We start from the raw sequence: 25,582 nt of genomic DNA on the forward strand, positions 1-25,582 counted from the left end.
AAACCTTTGAGATCCTCAAAAGCTTCAATACTACTAGCAGGACTCAACTCCTTCCTGTTAGCAGCTACAAATTTCTTTTACCCTTCAAGCCTCTTCTAGTGTCTGTGAACGTCTCTGGGCATTTGGAGAAGAGTAGATAGGAAAGTCAGGAACTATTTTAGTTGATGTCTTATGCCATTGTTATCTACAGGTTGCAATGCACTATGAGGGGCAAGCCACAAAGGTCAGTTAAGCTTCAGCCAATGCAAACTCCAGTGGGCCACATACTTAAATGGAACAGGTCACCATCATCCATGAATTTTTGCTGGCTTCTCTCTCTTCCTGGAACAATGCAAGATGTTAATCTTTTAAACCCTATATTAGGTTGGAGTCTAGCTACCCATGAATCTTCTACATACTTCACTTGACTACTATTAAAAGATTTGAGAACTTCCAGATGGCTTTAAGGGTGGCACATGAGACTCATTCTTTTTGCTCAAAAGGTTTTTTTTTTTTTTTAAACCTTTTGATAAAACTATGGAGATTAAGATCAAGTGGCAGGTTATGGTGGTTGATGGGGGTGGCTATTGTTGCTCCACAATATGCTCAGTTCTGGCTAATGTTTTAGTTTACATAATGTGCTTAGACGACACAGCATTTTGCACATAATTGATATCACCACTAGAAGCATTTAGTCTACTCTTATCTCTGATCTCAGATTCCTTTTCTCACCCTAATATCAGTGTGGCTTTTCAGGTGTTGTTCACGCTATCCTTTTCAATGGCACTGAACAAGCAGCTAAGTTCTCTAGCATGCTCATCTCCTGCCTTGAATGCTCCTTTTCCAACCACGCCTTTTAAGGTTTCAGGTGGAGACTTTACACTTTCCATAATAGAGCACCCCACAGCTGATTCCTTGATACTTTATCTTCTACCTTCACCACCACTTATATGTGGCTTCACGTAGTTATGTCTGTTGACTCACATTCCAAATGTCATCTCACATCTGCTTGTCTTGAATGTCTTCTAACTACAATTGAATTTGCCAAAACTGAAGTACTTCTAGACAGAGCCCTAATCCCATTGTGATTCCACTATTATTCTCCTTAATTAAATATATGGAGATATACCTATCTCATAGAACTGGAAGGGACACCAAAAGGTCATCGAGTCCAGTCCCCTGCCTTCACTAGCAGGACCAAGTACTGATTTTTGCCCCAGATCCCTAAGTGGCCCCCTCAAGGATTGAACTCAACCCTGGGTTTAGCAGGCCAATGCTCAAACCACTGACAAATAGATTCCTTACTAGGAATATTAATACAGAACTCTGAGTAAGAATTCATTTAAAACTACAATACAGAATCATATTGCCCACACCCATCAGAAGCAGTGCAAAGGCTTGTGGGAGTCAGGGGTAACAAAGGAGCTGAGGGAGAGGGAAGTAATTGCTGGGAAGGAGCCTGGGTGTGAACTTGGAGGGTCATTGGGTATGGGTGGGAAAAGTATGGAACAGGGGTTTTTTTTGGGGTGGGGAGGGATTGTTAGGGAACTTCCTGCATGCAGACCCTGGCTGACCCCTAGCCTCTCCCATTCAGTCAGGCACATCTGCCCTTATCCTCATGTCCCTGCATCCCCATGTGTTCTTACCCCCCTCCCCCCTCCATCCACATCTGTCCATCCACCCTGAGTCAGACACATTCCCAACTCCTCTTCTGGATAAGCCCTTCACAAGCCTTTTGTTTGATCACTGTCAAGGGCCTCACCCAGAACTTTTCCCAAATCCTGGTGTCTCAGTCTAAGAAGAAGACAGTCTTTTCTAGCAGGCTCTTCTTCCAGCCTAAGCATCCAACCTTAATCCAGGTGACCCTTCCTGGTCACATGCTCCCTCCAATCAGATGCTTCAGCCAAGGAAGCATCAGTCCTAGGATTCAGAAGAAACCAGACCAAAGGCAGAGCTGGGCCCACTGCATTTAAAGGGCCAACTCACTCCCTGAGAGTGTGTTCCATGTTGTCTACTCAACAGTGTACAAAAAGTAATTGCAACTCCTGGTCACTAAATTTAAAGGAGTCCAGATATACTATTGAGATGTAAAAATTAGAACCATACATCCCATCCTCCACCAAATTTAGTCTTGAAGCCACTACCAAAGCAAACTCAAAACATGATACAAGTTTGCAAAAAAACTCCATACACTTGCTACACTATCCTTCTCACATTATTGTCTTATCCAATTCCTTACTCCATCAAATCAACTTCTCATCTTGAATTTCTGTCTACTCAGTTTACTCTTGGGTGTTGGATCTCTAATTTGAAATAACCCACCTCTTTGAGACACATCCATTTCTCTTCCTGACACTGGAGTGTTTTCATCCTTGACTGTAGTAAGCTTTATTATTATTATTATTTTTTAAAACTGCCTATTAAATCTGATATTTAACTTATGTGATCTGGAAACAATCCAGAAGATTTAGACATTATCTTCTCTATCTTAGAGTTCACATAAGTAGATTTAACTTTCATCATAGTTTATCAACATGAATAAAAATAATACATTTTGTCAAATATCAAGTGCATTTGAGTTGGTAATTATTTATATAGCAAGCTACCTTGGTTGAGTTAGCATATTATTCAAATAAGTTCACGCACAGAACCATCTGCCACACCAGTTCAATGCATCATTTCTAAATCACACACTAACAAAATGAAACGTAGAACCACCACAAATATTCATACCTCTGAATATTTTGTTTTTGGAGGAGATCTCCATTTAACAGATTTAATTCCTGACCCTGGTCCTGAAAAGAAAAAAAAAAGCGAACAGTTAACTCTATTTAGTGTCCAAAATCTTTGTAACAAACATCTAATCTTACGAGCATGAGGGTCTTCAGTTTCATTAGCTGAGGTACATTGGGAAGGGAAGAAGAGATTGATGTGCCATTTTACAATACAAAGTTTGTAAAAATTCACAAGTTTCCTACATAGATTGTGACTACGCGAATTAATGTGTGAACAAGAAGATCAATTGTGTTGACAAAATGAGTGAAATGCAACAATACTATCACCGCACTGAATGTTTCAGAACGTTATGGGGTCTAGAGATTTCCTAGTAAGAAATTTCACACAAAATGCTCATCTATACAGAAAAAGGCAAATCCAGAGTCTCATTAACATTATTTCTGTGAGAACAAACCAACCACAAAATTGGTAACTAAATAGTCAGGGCTATACTTGCAGACACCAACTTTCAATATATCCAACTTCCACAAGATATGTAAACTCAAGTGTTTCAACCAGGCTATACTCCATCAGTTTTTGCAGATTAAAGTCAATGGGATTTGTGCTTCTGTGTCACCTACATGCTTTGGAAAAATCCCACCTTTAGGTACCTAAGTATTGGTTTAACTTTGGACATCTAGATTTGAAAAATTCTGGCTTCTGTATAAAAAGTTCACAATAATTAACTTATTAAAAAATCTAAATGACTTTTTTCTATTAACACTGAAGCAATTTTGTTTTCACGTGACAGATTTTATCCCACTAAATTTTTAAAAAATAAAATAAATTTAAAATAAAATGTTGCATAAGGTAATGTACTTGCTGTAGTGTTTACAGTATCAGAGCCTTAATTTTTAAAAAATTGTTTTTTGCTTAGAGCAGTTTTGTAGAAGTAGGATACCCTACTTGCAGTGGCATTAAAAACATTTAAAATTTAGTTAATTTTTAAATATAATGTAGAATTACAAGAGCAAAAAAAAATATTAGATTCTGTTAAACATGCTATCAATTATCACTGTGGCTTTAAGAGACCCCACTCTATTATTAGCATAGCTTTTAGTTGATGCAGGATGAGTATCCCATACACCTACCATGCAAATCTGAAACAAGAAAATCTAGAATACTAAAAATATAGAAAAGACAACTAGAATGTCACGATAGCAGCCATTTTTCTTTAATTCTAGGTTTTAAGCTAGGTTTGCTAAATTGGTCTTTGTATTAAGAAATCCTACAGCGCTCTCAATATTTCAACCGGCAATGTCACTTTCCTCTTCCTCCAAAGCTTTACTGCTCATGTGCAAGATATTCAGTGTCTGTGCTATAAAAGTAGCTACTGTAAATTATGAACAAGATTTTAAACTAGGGTACACTATGTGCCTCCTTTCTTGATCGGTTAGCGGATTTGAGGGGAAGAAGTAGTTTCTTGTATTTCTTCTTTAAGACAAAAGTTACTGTAACAATTATTGATTCAGAGTTCTGTGCACCATCTACACAAAACTTGCCTAAGTCTTTTAGCTCTCTCAGCATGCATCACACAAGCAATAAATCCCTTTATGTGAGTTGCCATTATTCAAACTCAGTGTGTCAAAAACATTTTGAACAAAATACTTTATTTTGTTTGCAATTTTTTAAATTCTTTAAATTTATGAAGTTAGTCAGAAAAGGCACCTACAATAACTCTAGATATAAACAAAAAAAACAAGAACCACCTGCTTAAGGAGAGGAAAGCAAACAGTGAGTAAACGCTCAATTCAAGGTAATCAATTCCCTTTAGCACCATCTAGTGGACATAATATATATGAGCATGTCGATACTGAAGAAATAAAACACTTTCAGTAAGAAGAGCTCAAATGCTCTTAAAACATTAAACCATGTCATGTTTGCACAAAGGTGACTGATGACAGCAATCAGTTGATCAGACTGCCCAAAGTCTCCAAAGACTGATAGCCAGTATTTATGGTGTGTACCTTAACAAAAAAATGGAATGCTTAATCTTTAACATAGGGCTAACCTAATAGTGTTAATAAATACTAGAAAAACAGAGAACTTACTCTACTCACAAAGGTAGCATATCCTCTGTTTTAAGTTAAAAAAGTCAAATCATTTCATCTGCCTCTGTTTTCCCTTTTTCTAAAATTATAGGTGCATTTTAATTTAATATCTGCAGCATGTAGCTGCATTTAGCAGATCAGTAGCTTAAATTTGAGAGCTCACTCATGACTGCAATGTGCTACAAAACAGTGTCTTTAATGAACAGCTATAAAAAACTATGTGCAGAAGCGACCACATCCCTTCCACATGAGCCAAGTTTTAAAGACCAAGACAAACAGTAACTTAATACATCTACAGCAAATGTTGAAAGTAATAATAATTATAATTATAGTAATAATAATTAATGGTGCTCTTACAACATCAAAAGAAATCAGATTCTGGGCTCTGGTCTTAATCCTGAAGAAAAACCTCAAAGTCAGCCCTCCAAAGAGGAACATACCAAGAGTATGAAAAATTGTTACATGAAGCGTTCAATTCCTTGATTCTCTCCTAATGAGATCAACCAAAGCTTCAGCACCCATTGGCTGTTTCTGGCATTGCTGGGCATAAAAACAAGGTCTAAATATTACCATTAGTTCCACAGACATTTCTAATACAGTCCTGTATTTAAAAAAAAAAAAAATACTGGAAAGTTGTAGCTTTCAACCGGAGACCTAAAATGAGAGACAATACAGAATACAGATGGAAGTTAAGGTGACGTAAACGTCTTTCCTTTAAGATGCACAAGCTGCTTTCTCATTTCATTAACAAGATTGCATTTCTGGAGTCATCTTCAAGGAAGAGAACATTAAGATACCGTCAGTACAGACTTGCTGTTAATAGTTTATATAATAGTTTTAGTTAAGAAATTATGCTTGCTGTCCCGTTCCCCCCCTCCCCTTTGCTGGATGCAGACACGTCTGATATAAGAAGTTCAGGACTAGGAATGTGTCTTACTCTAAGAGAGCTGTGTAAATGTACAGAACTATATAAAACAAACATTTAATAAATATACTGCATTACGCACAAAAAACTACATTAAAAGAACATTTAAGGTTGCACAAATTCTCAAAAGTTAGGAAATAGCAGAATTAAGACTCCCTGTGCAATCTTAATTCAGCCTCCTTATGCTTATGTGTCATGATACTGTCTTTAATTACATGATCACTTACTATCTTTTCCACAGAGCCCCTGCCTGTGGATGACTCAGGGTTGTATGGTGAAAGAGGCTGTTGTCTGTGGGACTCCTACCTCACAGAACTGGAAGCAGTAGAGTGAATGAGGCAGGGGATTGCAGGAGGAGAAAGAAAAGTCTCGTGGTTAAGGCAGTTGAATGCTGTCCTGGAAAAGTGGATTCTATCCTTGCCTTTGCTACAGAGTTCCTCTGTGATGCTAGGCAAGTCACTTAAACCAAGCTTTCCACAGGTGGCAACTAACTGTGTTCTTCATTTTTTGGGAGCCAAACTTGAGACTATGGGGTCTGATTTGCTGTAGTGCGATGAACATGCACAACTGCAACCAAAGTTAATAGGAGCAGTGCTTTGAACATATAAAATGCTAAATAACGTTAAGTACTTTGGAAAAAAAAAATCAGGCCCTTAGCATCTCAAATTAGAACCCAAAATTAGTGAAAACTTTTGACCTTACTCTCTCTATCTCAACTTCCCACATGTAAACTAGGGATAATACCATCCCCTCGCTACACAGGGATGTTGTGAAGATAAATTCATGTTTGTGAAAAACTCAATAGTGATAAATGCCATAGACCAGTGGTTTTCAATTTTTTTTTCTGGCAACCCAGTTGAAGAAAATTGATGCCTGTGACCCAACGGAGCTGAGTATGAGGGGTTGGGGTCCAGGAAGGGGCTCCGGGTTGGGGTGGGGCTCAGGCAGGGGTTTGGAGTGCGGGGTTGGGGCGCAGGCTTACCTTGGGTGGCTCCTGGTCAGCGGCACAGCGGGGGTGCTAAGGCAGGCTTCCTGCCTCTCCTGGCACCGCAGACTGCGCTGCGCCCCAGAAGGGGCCAGCAGCAGGTCTGGCTCCTAGGCAGAGGCGTGCAAGTGGCTCCGCGCAGCTCTTGCAGGCAGGCACCGCGCGACCCCCCCCCATTCCCATTGGCCAGGAGCCAATGCTTAGGGTGGGGGCAGCATGCAGAGCCCTATGGTCATCCCGCCTAGGAGCTAGACCTACTACTGGAGCACAGTGTGGTGTCAGCCACAGGTAGGGACTAGCCTGCCTTAGCAGGGCAGCACCGCCAATGGGACTTTTAACTGCCCGGTCGGCGGTGCAGACCAGAGCTGCCGCAACCCAGTGCCTTACATTCCGCAACCCAGTTCTGGGTCGCAACCCACAGTTTGAAAACCACTGCCATAGACAAGCCCTTAAGGAAATTAATAATTCTGTCTTCAGATCGGAGTTTGAATGGAGTGCAGTAAAACTGGGTATAGGGTCATGCAATAAAGTATTTTACTTCCTTAACCATGAGACTGTCCTTTTTCTTCCTGCAATCCCTGCCTCATTCACTGTATACCTTGCAAATTCTGTGAGGCAGGGGTCCTACAGACAACAGCTTCTTTTACTGCACAGCTTTGATTCATCCACACAGCAGGTCCATTCTGTGTACTAAATGAGGCAGGGGTCCTGTGGAAAAAAATTAGTACATTATCATGTAATTAAGGACTATTGTAATTCATACATAGAAGGGGCCAAATTAAGGTTGCACAAGCAACCTTAATTCTGGCATTTCCTAACTTTTGAGCGCTTAACTTCACAACCTTAATAGTGTTCTGAAAGTAGTTGAGTTTGTCACTTGGGTTGTTAAAATAGCAAATGAAAAAAGAGAGATTCTATTTTGTGGCATCATATGAACATCTACATGATTCATCAGTAGGGTTGACACTTAGAGCCACTGCACAGCCTCTACCCTTGAACTAACACAGTAACTGATGGCAGTAATAGGTTGACAACCTCTGTGGACCAGCACTAGATGGGGATGAAGCACACATTTTGCCAGCGGATTTCACAGATGATATTTGCCAACAGAAGAATGGTAAAAATCCTGTGTTTCTTTCCAGGCTCTGGAGGGGAGCAGGCTCTAGTGGGCAGACTTCTGCCAAGTCACCCAACCATAAAACCTTCTGACCCACCTCTTCCCTGTCCCCATCCTCTCTCTTTCCCATTTCTGGCTCTTTGTCCCAGTCCCATTCGCCTTGACTACTGTGTTCTAGTCTCCACTAGTCTAGTTTCTATCTCAATCCCAGTCTCCTTGCCCTGCCAGTCCCAGTTTCCCCCTTCCCAGCTCCTCATTCAATCTGCCTTCCTCCACGGGCTCTCAGTCTCCCTCTCAAGGGTTCTCATCCATTCTCAGTCTCCCCCAAACTGCCTCCACATTTCCATGTCCTAGTCTCTCCCTTTCCCTGGCTTCTTGTTCCAGTCTCTTTGCCCAGAGAGTCCCAGTCTCCACCCTCACTACCAGTGCTTCATTCAATTCCGGTGTTCCTCCTCATGCCAACTGTATCCCACTTCTCAGACCTCATTTCCCTCATCAGTCTCCAGTCCCAGTTTCACCAGACTCCTTTTCCCAATTTGCTCCTTTCCTGCCCCATTGGTCCAGTGTTTGACCCCTCTACATAAAAATTAGGTGGTTTCCTACTTCAGGCTGCCTACATGCCAAAAAAAGGGTAATTGGGAACGCAGGAGAAACAGGCTTCTGGTCTCAGAGTTCAAGTCCTGGACCCACAAGGCCCAGAGCACGTGGGAGCAGCCATTGCAGGGAAAGTCTAGCTTTACTCCCTTAGTCCTGTGTTGGTGCATGCTCAGTTGTTCTGAGGAAATGGTGCACGCTCAGTTGTTCTGAGGAAATGGTGCACATACAGTCTGGTCAGCACCAGGAGCTGAGAGACTCAGACATGTCCAGTGCAGTCAGAATCTTTGGGAATTTTGCTGCTAATAAATTTTAAGAAGTCTCTACCAGCAAGTGCAAACTGCAGTATTTCGAAGGCTTTGAAGCTTATTGGGGCAGATTTTCATAGGGATAGCACAACATATCCCCGATACAAGGCCACTGCTCTGCCAAGTTTCAAGTCCTTACATTAAGCATGCGGATGATAGAGGTATTCAAATAAAAGGTCATCAGTTGTTTTTGTGTTTTGTTTTAAAGATGGGAAAACATATTATTCTCTAGCTTTGTTGACTGAAACAGCTGAACTGTACTGGCAGAAGTTTATATATATACACACACATATATATATATATATATATATATATATACACACACATTCAACCTGAGGCAGATACTGGGCATGGAAAATTTCAGCTCACATGGTTGAAGTTTGGCAAAATTATAAGCAACTAAAACTAAAACAGGGTCTTACAATCAGGTTTTGGGCAACCTTAACAACTGGCAGTCCTACCAGCCCTGCATATAATATAGTATTATTTACAAGAGATAAATAATTTCATGGGAAGCCAATTACAGTTTTACTATGAAGAAAAAGGTTTTCATTTTTCATTATATATTTCATATATATATTTCTCATGTGAACATAATTGGAGTAAATGTCAAGGTTCAATATTATATATTCATTTTAATTTTACAAGTCTATTAATGTTTCAATTCCATAATTCAACAGTACCTTCTGCAGTTCTTTTCTGAGACTATTGCATTCTTTTTTCAGCTTTTCTAGTTCCTGTTCCAGACTGTGAACTTTCAGGTCACTATTCAGCTTCTCTATTTCCCAGCTAGATGGAGTAGAGTTTAGATTCCTCATCACTACAAAAAAAACAAACAGACTGATTTCCACTCCCGTTATAAGGTTTCAGAGTTAGACATCATGTCATGGCTCATGATGAGCATCTGCATCAGACAAAATAAAAAGGTCTCAAAGATTCAGTTTGTTTTCATCAATAAAGTTAATTTAAAAATATTTAGTATCACAATTTAAATATATTTGACAATATCTGACTTTGTGTTATATGGCATTACTTACCATCTGATATTTCATATCTCCTTTCCTAAACAAACAGTTTTCTTGACTAGCCTTCCTTGTACAGAGATCACATTCAGGAAGTGAAAGCAATAGGCTTCCCAATGGTTATTTATCAAGAGAGCTAACAGAAACTTGTTGACAGAGGAAAACTCAGAAAATAGATTGTCCCTTTAATGCAGGTAGCCCCGTTTTTCTTTTACATAACCTCTCAAAAGCATATTGTAAAATGCCTCAATACAAAAACAGGATTGAAGGAAGAGGGAGGGGAAAAAAAAAAACAAAAAAAAAAAACAAAAAACCCACACACACCATAAACACCTGAACACAGATTTGATACTGGGAAGTGATCAGATCCAACTACTCAAGTTAGTGCATGCCCAACTTGCATGCATAGGAAAACATTGCTCCTTTTCTCTCAGTTTTATACAAGCTAGGTTTACTAGAAGTTTTTCCCAATTATGCCTACTGGGAAGTTTCAAATAGAAGTGCACAATACACTACCATGGAATAAGTTTAGCTAAAGAACCCTGAGTCATGTTTGCCTCTTATTTGGAAACAAACAAACAAAAAATATATATATCCAGGTGGCCTAGACATACAAATAAGACTAATAAATATGCAAGGCTTTTTTAATCCCAAGTAGAGAACATCCCAATATCAATGTAGTAGGTGGAAAAAAACATTTTCCATAGCATACAGGCTCTCACTGCAAGATTAGCTATCTGAATAAGTTAACACAGAACACTGATCCAAACTCAAGATAAATTGAATGATTTAGTTTTTAAATGAATTATCATACAGTGTACGTGATAGGATGTTCACTCCACACCAGTCCTGAAGGGGTTAAGGTAGGCTAGATGGGCCACTTAGCCATGTAGGCTGATCCTGAGTGGGAGATAGGGGTCAATGATGCTTAATTAAGGATGAAGCTCACCCAGGTAGAAACAGACTGAGCTTCTATAAAGCTAAGAAGCAGAGACCAGGAGGAGGTGCAGGGGGAAGCAGTGTGCAGTCACTTCCTGACAGAAGGGAGGGGTGTTGGAGATGATAGGGTCTGGCAAGAAGAGGAGCCCCGGGAAGTGGAGGAAACTCGGGGGGGGGGGGGGGAAGGGCTAAACACAGCGGTGCCAGAGGATAGTAGGTCAGAGTCCAGGGAAGTAGGAAACAGGTCTGGGGTACACAGACCATAGTTGCGGACCCTTATCTAGTCCCTGGGATGGAACCCAGAGTAGACAGTGGACCCAGGTTCCCCTTCCAGCCACTGTCCGAGCGGCAGTGTGTGTGGACGGAGAATGGAGTACTGTCCTCAATGGCAGAGGGACAGCTTGTCCTGAAAGACTGACATACCCTGGAAGGCGAGGATTAGAGTGACTGTCTGTAGGGCAAAGTCAAAAAGAGGGAGCAGCTGAGTCACAAAAGTACCTAACAACTACCTAGAGTCCTGAAGGGTCAATGGGCTGAGCCACTGCAGGAGGGGGCATCCATCTTATCAGTGGTGATAAGTAATCCCCAGATGAGCCACAAAGAGGCGCACCAGCAATGACTAGTGAACCCCGATACAGTACAATATAAAAATAATCCACATTGAGACCCATTCTACACTTGAAACACTGACTGACATAGCTATGGCGCTCAGAGGTGTGAAAAATCCACACCCCTGTGTGCCATAGCTATGACTACCTAGCCCCCAATATAGCTGCAGCTAGGTCAATAGAAGAATACTTCCCTCAATCTAGCTACCATCAGTCAGGGAGGTGGTGTTTCTATAGCAATAGAAAAACCCCTCCTGTTGTTGTAGGTGTCTATATTCTGCGGTTATGCCAGCGTAGCTATAGCACCGAAGCTATGCTGTTATAGTCCCCATAAATACAGACATGGCTTTTGTAAACAACTTTTTTAGGGTGGAATTTGAACTATAATTCCCTAAGCACCACTTAAAAAAAATACCCCAAAATGTTCTCGATTCCCCATAGACGGTAGCATGATTCAAATATGGAAGAATGGAGCATTCCCAAATTTCATGTATATGCCATTTGTATTCTGATATATATTAGAACCTCAAAGATACAAATACCAGAGTTACAGACTGACTGGTCAATCGACACCATATGAAACTGGAAGTAACCAATCAGGCAGCAGCAGAGATAAGAAAAATACAGTACTGTGCCTGTATTGCATCTTAAAGATAGGCACACCCCACCTCCACGTGCAGGGCTGCCATCTACAGTTAGCTAGGAGGCGAAGATGCAGGGGCTGCCAGCCCAAGGCAGGCAGAGCCAGCAGAACAGGCGCAGGGTTGGGGCTGCGCAGCTTTCACCCCTCCCACCCCCAGCCGGGAGGGGGATGCGCTGTTTTTTCTCACACACACCCCTACCTCCGCCAGGAGGAGGACAAGCTTGCAAACTCAGGCCAGGTGCTGAGTAGGGAGCACCGCTGTTTCTGAAGCCTGGCCTGGAGTGTCAGCTGCTGGATCTGGAGCCCAAATTGCGCTTTGTTCAGAGTTATGGACAACCTCCACTTTCGAGGTGTTCATAACTCTGAAGTTCTTCTGTAAGCCTTTCAAAATGTTTGTACAGGATACAGCTTTCTATACCTCCAACTTCTCATCCACTCTCAGCCCTTTTCTTCCTTTCTTCCACGGATATGGTTGGTTCTCTCCAAGCTTTGCTCTCGTCCACCATTATCTCTTTTACCCCTCTTTCACATCACGAAGTCCACCCTGGCAACCCTGGCCTGGCTTACCCGACATCCATCTCCTCCACTCCTGCTACAAACCATCTCAGGCAGAAATCCCATCACTAGGTTGACATCCTCCTGTACAAATTCAATCTCTCCTTTTAGTTCTGCCATATTCCTAGCAAAACAACTCTACCTCTCCAACTTAATTGAATTCCACGCCCACATTCCCAGACAGCTTTGACTCACTACTCAAATCCTTACTTCTTCCTCTGCACAGGATCTCACTAAATTTCTTTCAAGAGAAAACTGACAAAATATAATGTAGCCTTTCCCCCCCCGCCTCCCACAACTCTCTACTTCAGCAGTCAAATGCAAAAGATTCTCATCTTCTCTCCTCTAACCCAACCACTTCCCCGAGTGAACCTCTCCCTTTTGCTCTTATCTCCCTGTGCCCACTCTTATCCCCTCCTATACTCTTCTCAACTTCTTCTGGCTCTTTCCCCTCACAATACAAGCATACATTAGTCTCTCCAACCTTAAAAATCCCACCTTTGACTTCACTTGCCTCTCCAACTATCACTCTATGTTTTACAACTGCTGTCTGGAATTCCTCTCCTCCAGTTCCACCCTAGACTTTCTCCAATCCAGCTTTCACCCCTTTATGCTTCCACCCCACTCCCCTGAAACTAAAGCCTCCTCCTTGCCAAGTCTCAAAAGCAACACTCCATCCTCATCCTCTGACTTGTGAGTGCCTTTGATACCATCAACCATGCTCTTCTTGAAATCTTGCCCTCCCTTAGCTTCTGTGATGTCATCCTCTCCTGGTCTCCTCCTAGCTCTCTAATTCTTCCTTCAGTGGATCCTCCTCATTCATCCACCAACACTTTGTGGGGGTTCCACAGGGCTCCATCCTTGGTCTCCCTTCTCCACCCTATCTTTAGGGTAATCTCATCCACCAACATAAATTCAAGTACCATCTCTATGCAGACGATTCACAGATCCACTTCTCTATTCCAGACCTGCCTCCTTTTATCAAAACTAAAATCTCAGGCAGAAATCTCTGTGTGGAAGTCTAACCATCAGCTCAAGCTCAGCAAGACTAAAACATAGGTTAGTCTCTCCCATCCCCACACAAAAAAACAGACTCCCTGCTACCTTCTTTCTTGATCATTAAGGACAATGCTATCACCATTCAGGCCTGAACTTGAATGTCATCTTTGACTCTGACCCATCTCCAGATCTTCACATCCAGGCTATGTGTAAGTCTTGCCAATTCTTTCTGCATAACACCTCTAAGTTATGGACTTTCCTACTGACCCGTTCAGCTGAAACTCATCCTGTCTTGATTATTGCAATGTTCTTTTCTCTGACCTTGACAAATGCACGCATCTCAACCCATATAGAATGCGGCTCATAGATCATTTTCCTAGCCCATCACTCTGACCATGTCTCCACTCTCTTTGATTCCTCCACTGGTTCCCCTTCTGTACTGCACCAAACCAATGACACTTGTCTTCACTTTCAAGGTCCTTCACAACCTATCCCCACCCAGCCTTTCCTCTATCATTCAGTATTGAGAGGTTGACTCTTGCCTTCGATCAGCCCATGAGGTTAGCCTCCAATCACCCGCTTGTTAAATTTTGCAAGTACCTTCCTGCTTTCTCCCATGCTCCCCCTCATAATGGGGAGAAGCTCCCCACAAACATGCGCAAAGTTACCTCATTATCCTCCTTCAAATCTCTTCTTAAATCTCTCCTTTGCCATGAGGTCTATTAAAAACTAAACAGTTACACAGTATGTATCTGCCACTGATTTGTTAAACCTGATGTTTTTTATTCTCTGTGAATAAAAGTTAGAACAATGGAGGAGGTAAAAAAAAGTTTGTCAGCCTCAACTCTTTCACGCAAGTGACTTGCCATACAACAAAATAAACTGATGACCATGGATAGACACACAACATGCTAACCCAAAGTTCCTCCATTATTACAATGCACTACAATCTTACTCATTAACACATCAAGCCAACACTATGTAGTGTTAAAGCTCTGAAGAGTCTGCATTGCATATGCCGAGACACTTAGATACAGTTGTATGCCAAGACGTTGGGCTTGTCTACACGGTATGTCAGCCTGCACTAGAGCACTGAATTCTAGTGCTCATTAGTGTGCTGCACACTAACTGGCCCAATGTGGATCCTGATGGCGTGCATTAAAAGTTCCCTAGTTCATGTTGATGTAGTCCCAATGTAGTTTCAAATGGGATGACATTAACACGTACTAGGAAACACTTACTGCATGCCAGTAAGATACACATCAGATAATTAGTGAACAACAATCCTGTGCACACTAGAATTTACACCTCTCTAGTGCTAGCTAATATACTGTGTAGGCAAGCAGATAGTGACAAAACCGAATACCTTGTTGAGTTTCCACTTCAGTTCTTAGCTGTAGGAGCTCCACTTCTTTAGACTGTAACTGCTCACTCAAGCTTTTGAAGGACTCTGTATTCTCTTTTATCTAGTTTAAGAAAAAAAATGTGTCAGGGAACTTTCTGCACTTTGCTAGTTATAATGCTAACTCTTATTTACAAAACTATTTACAGTTCCTGCATTCTTTTGGAGATTAGCCACAATATTAAACTAGACCATCAACAATGGAGGCCCCCAGCCAGAGGCATTATTTAAGAACTTTATCTCTTATTCCTATCAAAACACCATCAAAATGTATTTAACACATATGCTCACTTGTTTAGATTTTTAAGCAATGCGGGTCTTCAGCAAGTCAGTAAAATAAACCCAAGAATTCCCTCTTTATTATACATTTACTCTATAATATACTTGCATGATGTGCATCTGTTTTTAATTTGTTATGCAAATGGACATACCGTCTTATCCAGTTTGCTTTTCAGATTATCTCTGTCGATGCAGGCCTCTCGATAGGCTTGATAGGCCTTGTTTACTTGCTCACGTCCAACTGAGCTTGTTTCTTCTTCCAAACGGGAGCCAAGGAGCTGTGTTTAGTAGGCGAAAGAAATAATCCTCATCTTTTATATTCAAAATAGCTTTTAACAGTCAGTGTTGTCTTCCTATCAAACTATTGATATTTTACAGCCAGCAACTGTAAACTTAGTTTTCCAGAATACGAAGCTGCCATTAAGTCATGTCACACATGTACATTTATATGCACCCAAAATTAAGAGAGCAATAAAAATTACCTATGACTTCTACAGTCTATTCCTAGTCATCACTAGTGATGGTTGGATTACATGTAAGAATGATCCTTTTAAAAACTCAATTCAAGGATAATCCAGAAGTTTCTGTGTCTTATCACAAGTAGAGCTGAGCAAAAGTTTCCAGAAGAATAGTTTATTTGCCAAAAAAATAAATAAATGCAGATTTGGCCAATCAAAAATATTCCTGAATTTCCTGGTTTAATGTAGCTAAGAAAGAAAGACAGAAAGAAAGAAAATGCATGTGTGCAAGTTTGAATCCCCACTCTGGAGCAGGGTCTTGAATTCAGCTCTCCTCACTCCTCCTGGATGAGCATCCTAACCCCCAGGCAGTGGACTAATGTGGGGTGGGTTGCTCTCAGTCTCTCCTTTTGAAAGTCCCGTGAATCCCTGCATGAAGCTCCACATCCCTTCTCTGAATCAGGCAGAGAGAAGATGTGAATCCACATCTCCTCCCACCCAGATGAACAAATTAATCACCAGGACAGAGTCACTCACTCTCTCGCTTTGACCCAAAGAACATTTAAGTATTTATACACAATGAACAGTTTCAACAGGAGAGATGTAGAGTAACCCACCCCACATTAGTCCACTTCCTGGGGAGTTAGGATATTTACCTGGCTGGAGGGTGGGGGAGTTGAGTTCAGTTCAAGTATCTGCTCCAGAGTGGGGATTCAAACCTGGGTCTCCCACATCTCAGGCAAGTGCCTGAATCACTGGAATAAAGGAGGATGACTAGACAGACTCAGACACACTCTGCTGGTCCAAAACAGATTTTTCTAATTTGCTGACTAATTACAAACCTTTTCAGAAACAAATAGTGAATATTTTTTCTGATCTTTTTTTGTTTTCTAGCTGAACCAAAAAAGAAAAATAATTTGCCCAGTTCTAGTTATATGAGCCATAACACCTTTACAGTATAAAATTAGACAAAATGAAGTTCAGTAAACATCAATTAGGTGCATTACACAATGACTTCTTTGCTTTAGCTTTTACTAACATTTACAACCGAATGCTTAATCCCTTCATGTCTTAAGTTTTTAAATGACTTGTAAGCCACCTCTTTTGGGCAAATAGTACTTCAAAAACTGTTTATGCAAATGCCTAAAACTAGGCACAGGTTGTGCGTATGAATTTAGTTTCAGAACCGCAGCTTAAGGATATCCAGCTGATTTTCCTGTTTGTGTACACAAGAGGAGACCAAGCAGAGTTAACTCACAATCCGTACCATACGGACAAGGCAGCTGCTGAGGCAAGAGAGAAAGCACTTCACAGGGCAGTAGCCTCTTCTGCAGATGCACAGAGAATATTTTCTTCATTTCAGTTTATTCAACTAGTTTGGCTCAATGATTAGTTCATTCTAAGTTGACAACAAGGTTTCCTACTTTCTCTTCTGTCAATTTATTAATAAAAAGCTAGGTAAGAGCATGAAATTAACTAGTTCGAAAATCTTCAAGTGACCAGAAATAACCAATTCAAGTCAGTAACTATAGATAATATTGCCTTTGTTTAATAAATCACTTAGTTTTAAACGCAAAACATGTTTTGCCTATCTTTTTGATACACTTTTTTCATATGTATCTAGTGCATTAAAGTAATTTCATTTAATTAAAATTTAAAATGCTGTTTCTATGCAATTTAACTGAATTTCCATCTAAGTAAAGCCTAACACAAATCACAAGTAAAAAATGAAGGATGATCTAGTAAATGAACACATCATTCACCATTATCTAATAAAAATGTAAAAATTAAGAATTTGTAGAGCTTAACTTACATTTATTCAATTACACTGTATCTATACACCTTTATTTAGGTATCCTCCGGATTAGCAAGAAGCACCAAGTTTAGTGTAAATGCTATATTTGGTGGATAACCATTAAAATATGTTGATTTGCAACTAGTGAGTATCAAATCAGAATTAAAATCAGTGATTTAAATCAATCCACCTTGCCTCCCTACAATGAATCAGCACCACTATGGCTTCCTTGTCAGTTTGACAGTAGACTTAGTGGACACATATTGTATGTATTGTATTGGTACACACAATATTTAACATGACCGAGTTATTGGTATATTCTAATATATGTGGACAAGACTGTATGCCCACAATGGCTGGCACCCAGATACTGTAATTAAAAAACAAAACAACAGAGAATTAGGTATGTATGTGCACTCAAGATTAAACCGAATACCCATAGTTTTGATCCTGCAGGTTGCTAGGTAGATGCATAATTTGCCTTAAGTGGAATTGTACATGCACACATACTAAAGAAACGCCCAGCACCTCACAGAAAACAGTTATACATACAATCATATTTCCAGAGTTGCACATGGGCTTAGTACCTTTAAAACCCTTTTATGAACAATCAAGTCGGTTTCTGAAAATTTAGTCTTTTATGGGTTATTACAATACTGTAGTTTGTTTTGTGAAAAGTGATGGCACACAAAAGATAGTGACTTGTATTCTGAATGTTTCTACCCTTAAATGATTTCTATGTTTCATTAGCATCCCCACAGTGCCACACAATAGGAAATGGTGACAACATATCTAATACAGATGGCACTGTTGCAGCCAGCGTTGCAAGATATTTATGTGCCGGATATGCTAAACATTCGTGTGCCCCTTCATGCTTCGGCCCCTATTCCAGAGGACATGCTTCCATGCTGATTGATGATGCTCCTTAAAAAAAAAAAATGCATGAATTAAATTTGCGACTAAATTCCTTAGGGGAGAATTGTATGTCTCCTAATCTTTTTATCTGCATTCTGCCATATATTTCATGTTATAGCAGTCTTGGATGATGACCCAGCACATGTTGTTCATTTTAAGAACACTTTCACTGAAGATCTGACAAAACGCAAAGAAGGTACCAATGTGAGATTTCTAAAGATAGCTACAGCACTCAAGCCAATATTTAAGTATTGGAAGTGCCTTCCAAAATCAGAGGGATGAGGTATAAAACATGCTTTCAAAAGTCTTAAAAGAGCAACACTCTGATGCGGAAACTACAGAACCCAAACCACCAAAAAAACAAAAAACAAAAACAAAAAATCAACCTTCTGTTGGTGGCATCTTACTGACTCAGATGCTGAAAATGAACATGCATCGGTCCACACTGCTTTGGATGGTTATCGAGCAGAACCTGTTATCAGCATTGATGCATGACCTCTCAAATGATGGTTGAAGCATGAAGGAACATACAAATTTTTAGTGCATCTGGCATATAAATATTTTGTGGTGCCAGCTACAGTGCCATGTGAAGGCCTGTTCTCACTTTCAGATGATATTGTAAACAAGAAGCGGGCAGCATTATCTCCTGCAAATGTAAACAAACTTGTTTGTCTGAGTGATTGGCTGAACAAGAAGTAGGACTGAGTGGACTTGTAGACTCTAAAGCAGGGGTAGGCAACCTATGGCATGCGTGCCAAAGGTGGGAAGCGAGCGGATTTTCAGTGGCACTCACACTGCCTGGGTCCTGGCCACCGGTCCGCATTTTAATTTAATTTTAAATGAAGCTTCTTAAACATTTTAAAAACCTTATTTACTTTACATACAACAATAGTTTAGTTATATATTATAGACTTATAGAAAGAGACCTTCTAAAAACGTTAAAATGTATTACTGGCACGCGAAACCTTAAATTAGAATGAATAAATGAAGACTCGCCACTTCTGAAAGGTTGCCGACCCCTGCTCTAAAGTTTACATTGTTTTATTTTTGAATGCAGTTATTTTTTTTGTGCATAATTCTCCATTTGTAAGTTCAACTTTCATGATAAAGAGATTGCACTACAGTACTTGTATTATTGAACTGAAAAATATTCTCTTGTTTTTTACAGTGAATATAAATTGAATATAAAGTGAGCACTGTACACTTTGTATTCTATGTTGTAAGTGAAATCAATATATTTGAAAATGTAGAAAACATCCAAAACTATTTAATAAATGGAATCCTATTATTGTTTTAACCGCATGATTAATTTTTTTAATCATTTGACAGCCCTATTTTTTATATAAAACTTTTCTTATATATTCAGCACATTTAAAGGTAGTCTTATATAACAAAAAAATTAAAATTTCAATCCCAATAGACCTTGATTAATTTTGGACTAAGATTTATCATCTAGTAAATAAGAAATGCATCATTCACCATTTTCTAACATAATAAAAAAAAATCTAAAATGTCATAATTTGAATACAATGTAAATTAGGCTATATAATTGTTTAAACATGGATAGATATAGTGTCCCCTCCTGGTTAGCAAGAAAAAAAAAAAAAAAAAAAGCAACAATTTTAGTGTAAAAGGTATATTTAGCTGCAAATCAATATCTTTTAATGGTTACCAACCAATAAGAATTAACCTCTCTTCAGGAAAACAAGTACAAATCCACAACAGGATTAAAATAAATTATTTAAATCATGGTTTCCTGCCTGCTTATTTAAATCATTATTAAAATTGGTGATTTAAACTGCTTTGATTTAAATCAATCCATTATGAAATCTGTATGAATAAATTAAGTATTTTACAATTTCTCAAGAAGTTTACACAAATTCAGGGCCAAATCATAATGACCTTACTCAAGCAAAAAAAACCTCACTGAAGTAAAAGTTTCGCCAGCATAACTATTTCAAGAATTACCCCTCGAGAAAAATTACTTTCAATAACTGGAGGTATTTTGTTTTGTTTTTATGAAGCCCTAAGCACGACTCAGTTCTTTCTTCCAACACAAATCAAAGTGACGTGAGGCTTCAAAAGGTTCTGGGTGTCAGCAGTCTACATTGCCTTATAAAAAGATGGATAAAGGTAAATAAGTGTCTTTGAATACATCTTCAGGTCACTCCTAACTCATTTAGAAACTGCCTGTCATTAACTAATGTGAAGACCATCTTATTTGTCTATTCAAATCTAGAACCCATCTGGCCAGTGAAACAAAATATTCACTAAATGTTTACATTATTGTGACAAGGACATTCCCCACTTGCAACTGTAGAGTTTTATAGGGCGGTAGAGAGATGATTAGACAATATACCTGCTCAAGTTGTAGGGAATTCATAGCCTGGGTAGTTTAAACAAACAAACACACAAAAAACACGGTAAAGTTTTACATTCTTAAATAAAGTTTCAGAAGACCAGGATAAGAACAACTATTGTTTCCCTCTCAACATCAATTTTGGCCCTTTCTCTGAGGCTCTGAACTTGTGAGTCAAATATTTTTATTTTACATTTCTAGTTACATTTTTTGATTTTGCTATTTACAAACTTTGTTCATAGAAAAGTGGGGTTATAGAACTCAAGAGCCAAAGGCTATTTAACAGTAAACTAGGCTGTCAGAGGAAAACAAATTGTGTTTTAAAAGACTATATAAAAATAAATAAAATTACAAACATAGTATTTCCTCTTCAAAGGATATATGGATTAATGATATTATGAACTGACACTCATCTACCCAAACTTTAAGGGAAAAAAGTCTTATTACAAAGTAGTAAAAAAATTGCACTTACCTTTTCTTCTAAGAGTCTTACTCTTTTCTTTAAGAAGGAGTTCTCCTTCTCTGTCTCCTTTAGTCGTTTTTTGATATCTTCATAAGCAGTGACAAGTGCAAAATGTGAAGCAATGGACTCATCCCCTGCATATGCTGGAACAGGAATCTCTCTTTCTTTTCTGTGACTACCATCTGCTTTTTCATGATTCAAAATATAGATGTCATCTTCTCCTAGCTCTTCCATGACAGCTGTTTGAAAAGACATAATAGTGTTAAAAAAATTCTCACCAAGATACATGCCAAAAGCACTACAGTTTAAAAAGCCTTCAGGCATAATGCCATAGGCACTTAAAAATATATATTTCCTTCTTATTTATCTTTGCCATGTCATTGTAAGTTTACAGAGAATCCATGACACCCATTTTTCATCAAAATGCTCAAGTTATACAGTCAGATGTTTCCATATGCTTACATTTCTCATTCCCTATTTACACTCTTCTGTACTTATAAACTTCAACAACTTTCACTGTCTGCAATATTTTCCATTGACCAAAATCCATAATCTCTTATGTGTTTAAACAACACTTATGGAACAATTATTATTGCTGTTTTAGAGCTTGGCTTGTTCCAAGTTATATCTGGACCATAAGGAGAAACAGTCTTTGGAGCTTTTGCAAGTCCATGACAGAAACAGGGCTGACATCTCTGAACTACACCAAATAATAATAATTTTCAAAAAGGTATACATTTAAGCAATCTAGTAATTTATTTAGTGCCCCTCCCCACCAGTCACCATAGTACTGGAGCATCAGTGCCAAAAGGAATGCACACTTTTTTGTACAGAAAGAACTTTTATTCTAGAAAAACCTAAATACACATTCTCAACCCAAAAATACTACCATCTACAAACCCAAATTTGAAACCATCTACTATAGGCCACTGAAGCAGTAGAATGGCCATAGTACACAAGTCCCCTACAGCATAGCAGTTCAAAGCCGTTCTTTATTTTGCAACAGCAAAAAAGATGCAGAATACACTTAACGACATGCATACTCTGTCCTAAAGTGTATGAATAAACGTCACCCTAGCAGACTAGAATACATCTGTGTGACAAATGCACACACACACACACACACACACACACACACACACACACACACACACAAATTACTTATCTTAGACATCTGTATTTTATCCTGGATTGATGTATTTTATTCTGCAAGCACATTTAAATGTAGCTTAATACACAATAAATAAATGGCACATTTAAATACATTTCTGTGCACTTTGGAGCTCTGGACCCTAAATGGAAGTGCGCTACAGAACACAACATTTTGTTCTCATCATGTCACTACAGAGGGGAATTAATTCTGATGAATGATTATCATCATAAACAAGGCTTTGGAATAGTTAAAAACTTTATGAAAAATAATGTTTTATTGTATTTTGTAACTGCTTTATGACTCTTGCAGTTCAAAATATTTTTTTTTTTTTAAAAAGAAACCTGACAGGTAGTTAGCTCATGCTGACTGATACTGGGAGAAACAGACACTTTGGTTGGACTTCTTGCTCTAAGGGCTGGTCCACACTAAGCCCCCAGTTCGAATTAAGATACGCAACTTCAGCTATGTGAATAACGCAGCTGAAGTTGAAGTATCTTAGTTCGAACTTAAAGGTACTTACCGCGGGTCCACACGCGGCAGGCAGGCTCCCCCGTCGACTCTGCCTACTCCTCTCGCGGAGCAGGATTACCGGTGTCGACGGCGAGCACTTCCGGGATCGATTTATATCCCAGAAGATCGATTGCTTGCCGCCAAACCAATGGGTAAGTATAGACGTACCCTAAGTGTTTAGAGTAAGATGCCCCCCAGAACACAGTTAATGACAAATTATTTTCTGAAACAAACAAAAGAGGGGAAGTGGTAGAGAATACAACCAGCTATGCAACAAAAGCAGCTCATATCACAGGTCACACCTCAGACACATCATCTCTACTTATCTTTTCTAAGTAGACACACTGATGGAACAAGACCCAGATGCTTGCATTTAATATTGAACACCAGACTATATCAATCTTTCACTTCAAATTAATTTAGTACTGGTGAAAGTTGTCAGGATTGACTGTCAACAGTGGCATTTGTCTATATTCAGGTTTTTCCTCAAATTCTCTCACTGTTGATCACATTGCTGCAGCTATCTTATCCAACCCCCCTGCTCCCAGTCCCCTGACTGCCCCGACCCCTATCCACACCCCTGCCCCCTGACAGGCCCCCCGGGACCCCATGCCTATCCAACCCCTCCCCCCCAGTCCCCCGACTGCCCCCCAGAACCTCCACCCCATCTAATCGCCCCTGCTCCCTGTCCCCTGATTGCCTCCCAGGACCCCCCGCCCCTTATCCAACCCCCGGCCCTCTTACCATGCCACTCAGAGCTGCATGTCTGGCAGCCGCACCGTCCGGCCGGAGCCAGACATGCTGCCGCGCTGCTCAGCAGGAGCATGCAACCCCGCCACCCATGTGGTTGTGAGGGAAGGGGAACAGCTGGGGAGGGACCCGGGGCTAGCCTCCCCGTCCGGGAGCTCAAGGGCCGGGGAGGACAGTCCTGTGGGTCTCATGTGGCCCACAGGCCGTAGTTTGCCCACCTCTGTCCTGAGGCCAGCCGCTGGTTGGGTGCCCCGGGCAGCTGGCTCCAGGGGTCAGCCCTGGAGTAGTGGTGCCCTGCGGCTCCCCAGAGCAGATCAGGGGTATTTACAGTAAAAGTCATGGACAGGTCATGGCCAGGAATTTGTGTTAATTGACTGTGACCTATCCATTACTTTTACTAAAAATGCCTGACTAAATCTTAGCCTTACTCATACTTAATCTGGAAGAACCACTGCCAAGACTGAACGGGTTACTACTACCTTTTTTGCCCCATGAGAATGTTCACCACACAAGCTGCCTGTGTGCCACCCTCTCGTCCTCCCCTACTGCAGAGACTTCCCACAACTATCCCAGCCACTCCCTCATGCCAGGGGCTCTATGTGCCTCTGTTCCATTCTCAGGTCTTTGTCTCCCCCCATGCCAGAGTCGGTGTTCCCCTCCTTAGGCCCCACTTTCCCCATCTTATCTCCACTCTCGGTCCCTGCTTTCACACTCAAAAACCCAGTTCCCCCACTTCTGAGTCCCTTCTACTCTTACCACCACTTCCCAGCCTCATTCCCTTGCAAGTCCCTGCTTAGCCCCCTCCAAACCCTCCCAATAAGGCTCTCTTATTTCTAATAGAGTCCAGTCTACAGCTGACATCCCCATGCAGCAAGACAAGCTGCTGCTTGAGATATGCGTTGGCACATATCTCAAGCAATGGAAGAAAGATTCTACCTCAGCCTGCCGCTCCAGAAAATCTGGGCCCCCTGTTTTTCCTGTGAAACAGGCTTTTCTGGTGTTCTAATTCGCAACAAAATCAATAGGCTTCTATCCATCAATGTCTAGAACATTCTCTAAAATTTTGCAATTGATAGGATGTGGCATTCCATAGTTATTGACTTACAGATAGACACCACTGAGTTGAGTGTTAGACTTCACTTTGCTTGGCCAATGGAGGGATTTTATGGTTATGGAATTGGCTGTTAGAGAAAAAATTATTCAGTCATCCCATGGGATATGGACTTTCGGAGCTTGCCTGAGATCAGCTCCTTTCCAATAGCCATCAAAGAGCAACTGAGTTGGGCTAGACTCAAATTCAGCCGAACAATTTCCTATCCAATTATCAATCTCTTTAGGAAAAACCAGAATGACCGGATAACTACATATATACATTAGTCAGCTTTTAGTCCTCTCTCTCTGCATACTCAAGTAGTCCTAACCTTCAGCTCTGCATCCTCCCTATTCCTTTATTAGCACCCATTCTGATAATCTTTTACTAACTTCAGATATGGTCTCCTGTTTTTCATTATTGTCATTGTGACGCTAGCTGACCAGGTCACGCTAGAGTGTATTCAGGTCAATTTATTTGCGTATTAGATTAAAGCGATTTTAAATGTGTTAGTGTTTTGGGTGTTTAAACTTCATAACACTAATGGAAGGTTACTTGAATTGTTTTCGCTTATCTATTCCTGTCAATGTAATAGCAAACATTTACATGGTAAGTACCCTTACAACTAAGTTACCCATCAAAGAAATCTTGTGAAATGATTATGAAGGATTTAAAGACTTTAGCATTTGCTGTTAATTTCACAACAAGTGGCCATTGTGTCAAAAGCAAAAGGTCAAAAGTCTAAGTGCCTTCCTCACTCACTGTCAAAGGAAAAACCCACTAAAAACCCATGTGGGTAGAGAGATTGCCAGCTTGTCTTCTGTGAGAAAATATAAATATGGAATTCAAAGAAAGATCCTTTATCTCTGGACTGTTGGGATTCTAACAGGGAAGAATAACTGAATGAG

The 25,582-nt window shown here is 40.2% G+C and overlaps 1 protein-coding gene across 2 annotated transcripts in view; it reads right to left on the reverse strand.

The window, feature by feature from the left end:
* Window positions 1-25,582, reverse strand: part of AZI2 (5-azacytidine induced 2) — a 46,420-nt gene that overhangs the window by 13,910 nt on the left and 6,928 nt on the right. For both annotated transcript variants that reach the window (XM_034760830.1, XM_034760829.1), the window contains exons 2-6: window positions 21,181-21,410; window positions 15,334-15,459; window positions 14,867-14,966; window positions 9,418-9,554; window positions 2,713-2,774 (exon numbers count right to left, since the gene is read on the reverse strand). In XM_034760830.1, the coding sequence (XP_034616721.1) occupies window positions 2,713-2,774; window positions 9,418-9,554; window positions 14,867-14,966; window positions 15,334-15,459; window positions 21,181-21,405 (650 nt within the window). In that variant the 5' untranslated portion in view covers window positions 21,406-21,410. The remainder of the gene's footprint in view (window positions 1-2,712; window positions 2,775-9,417; window positions 9,555-14,866; window positions 14,967-15,333; window positions 15,460-21,180; window positions 21,411-25,582) is intronic.

The sequence above is a fragment of the Trachemys scripta genome, chromosome 2, assembly GCF_013100865.1.
Source record: "Trachemys scripta elegans isolate TJP31775 chromosome 2, CAS_Tse_1.0, whole genome shotgun sequence".
Taxonomy (NCBI): domain Eukaryota; kingdom Metazoa; phylum Chordata; order Testudines; family Emydidae; genus Trachemys; species Trachemys scripta.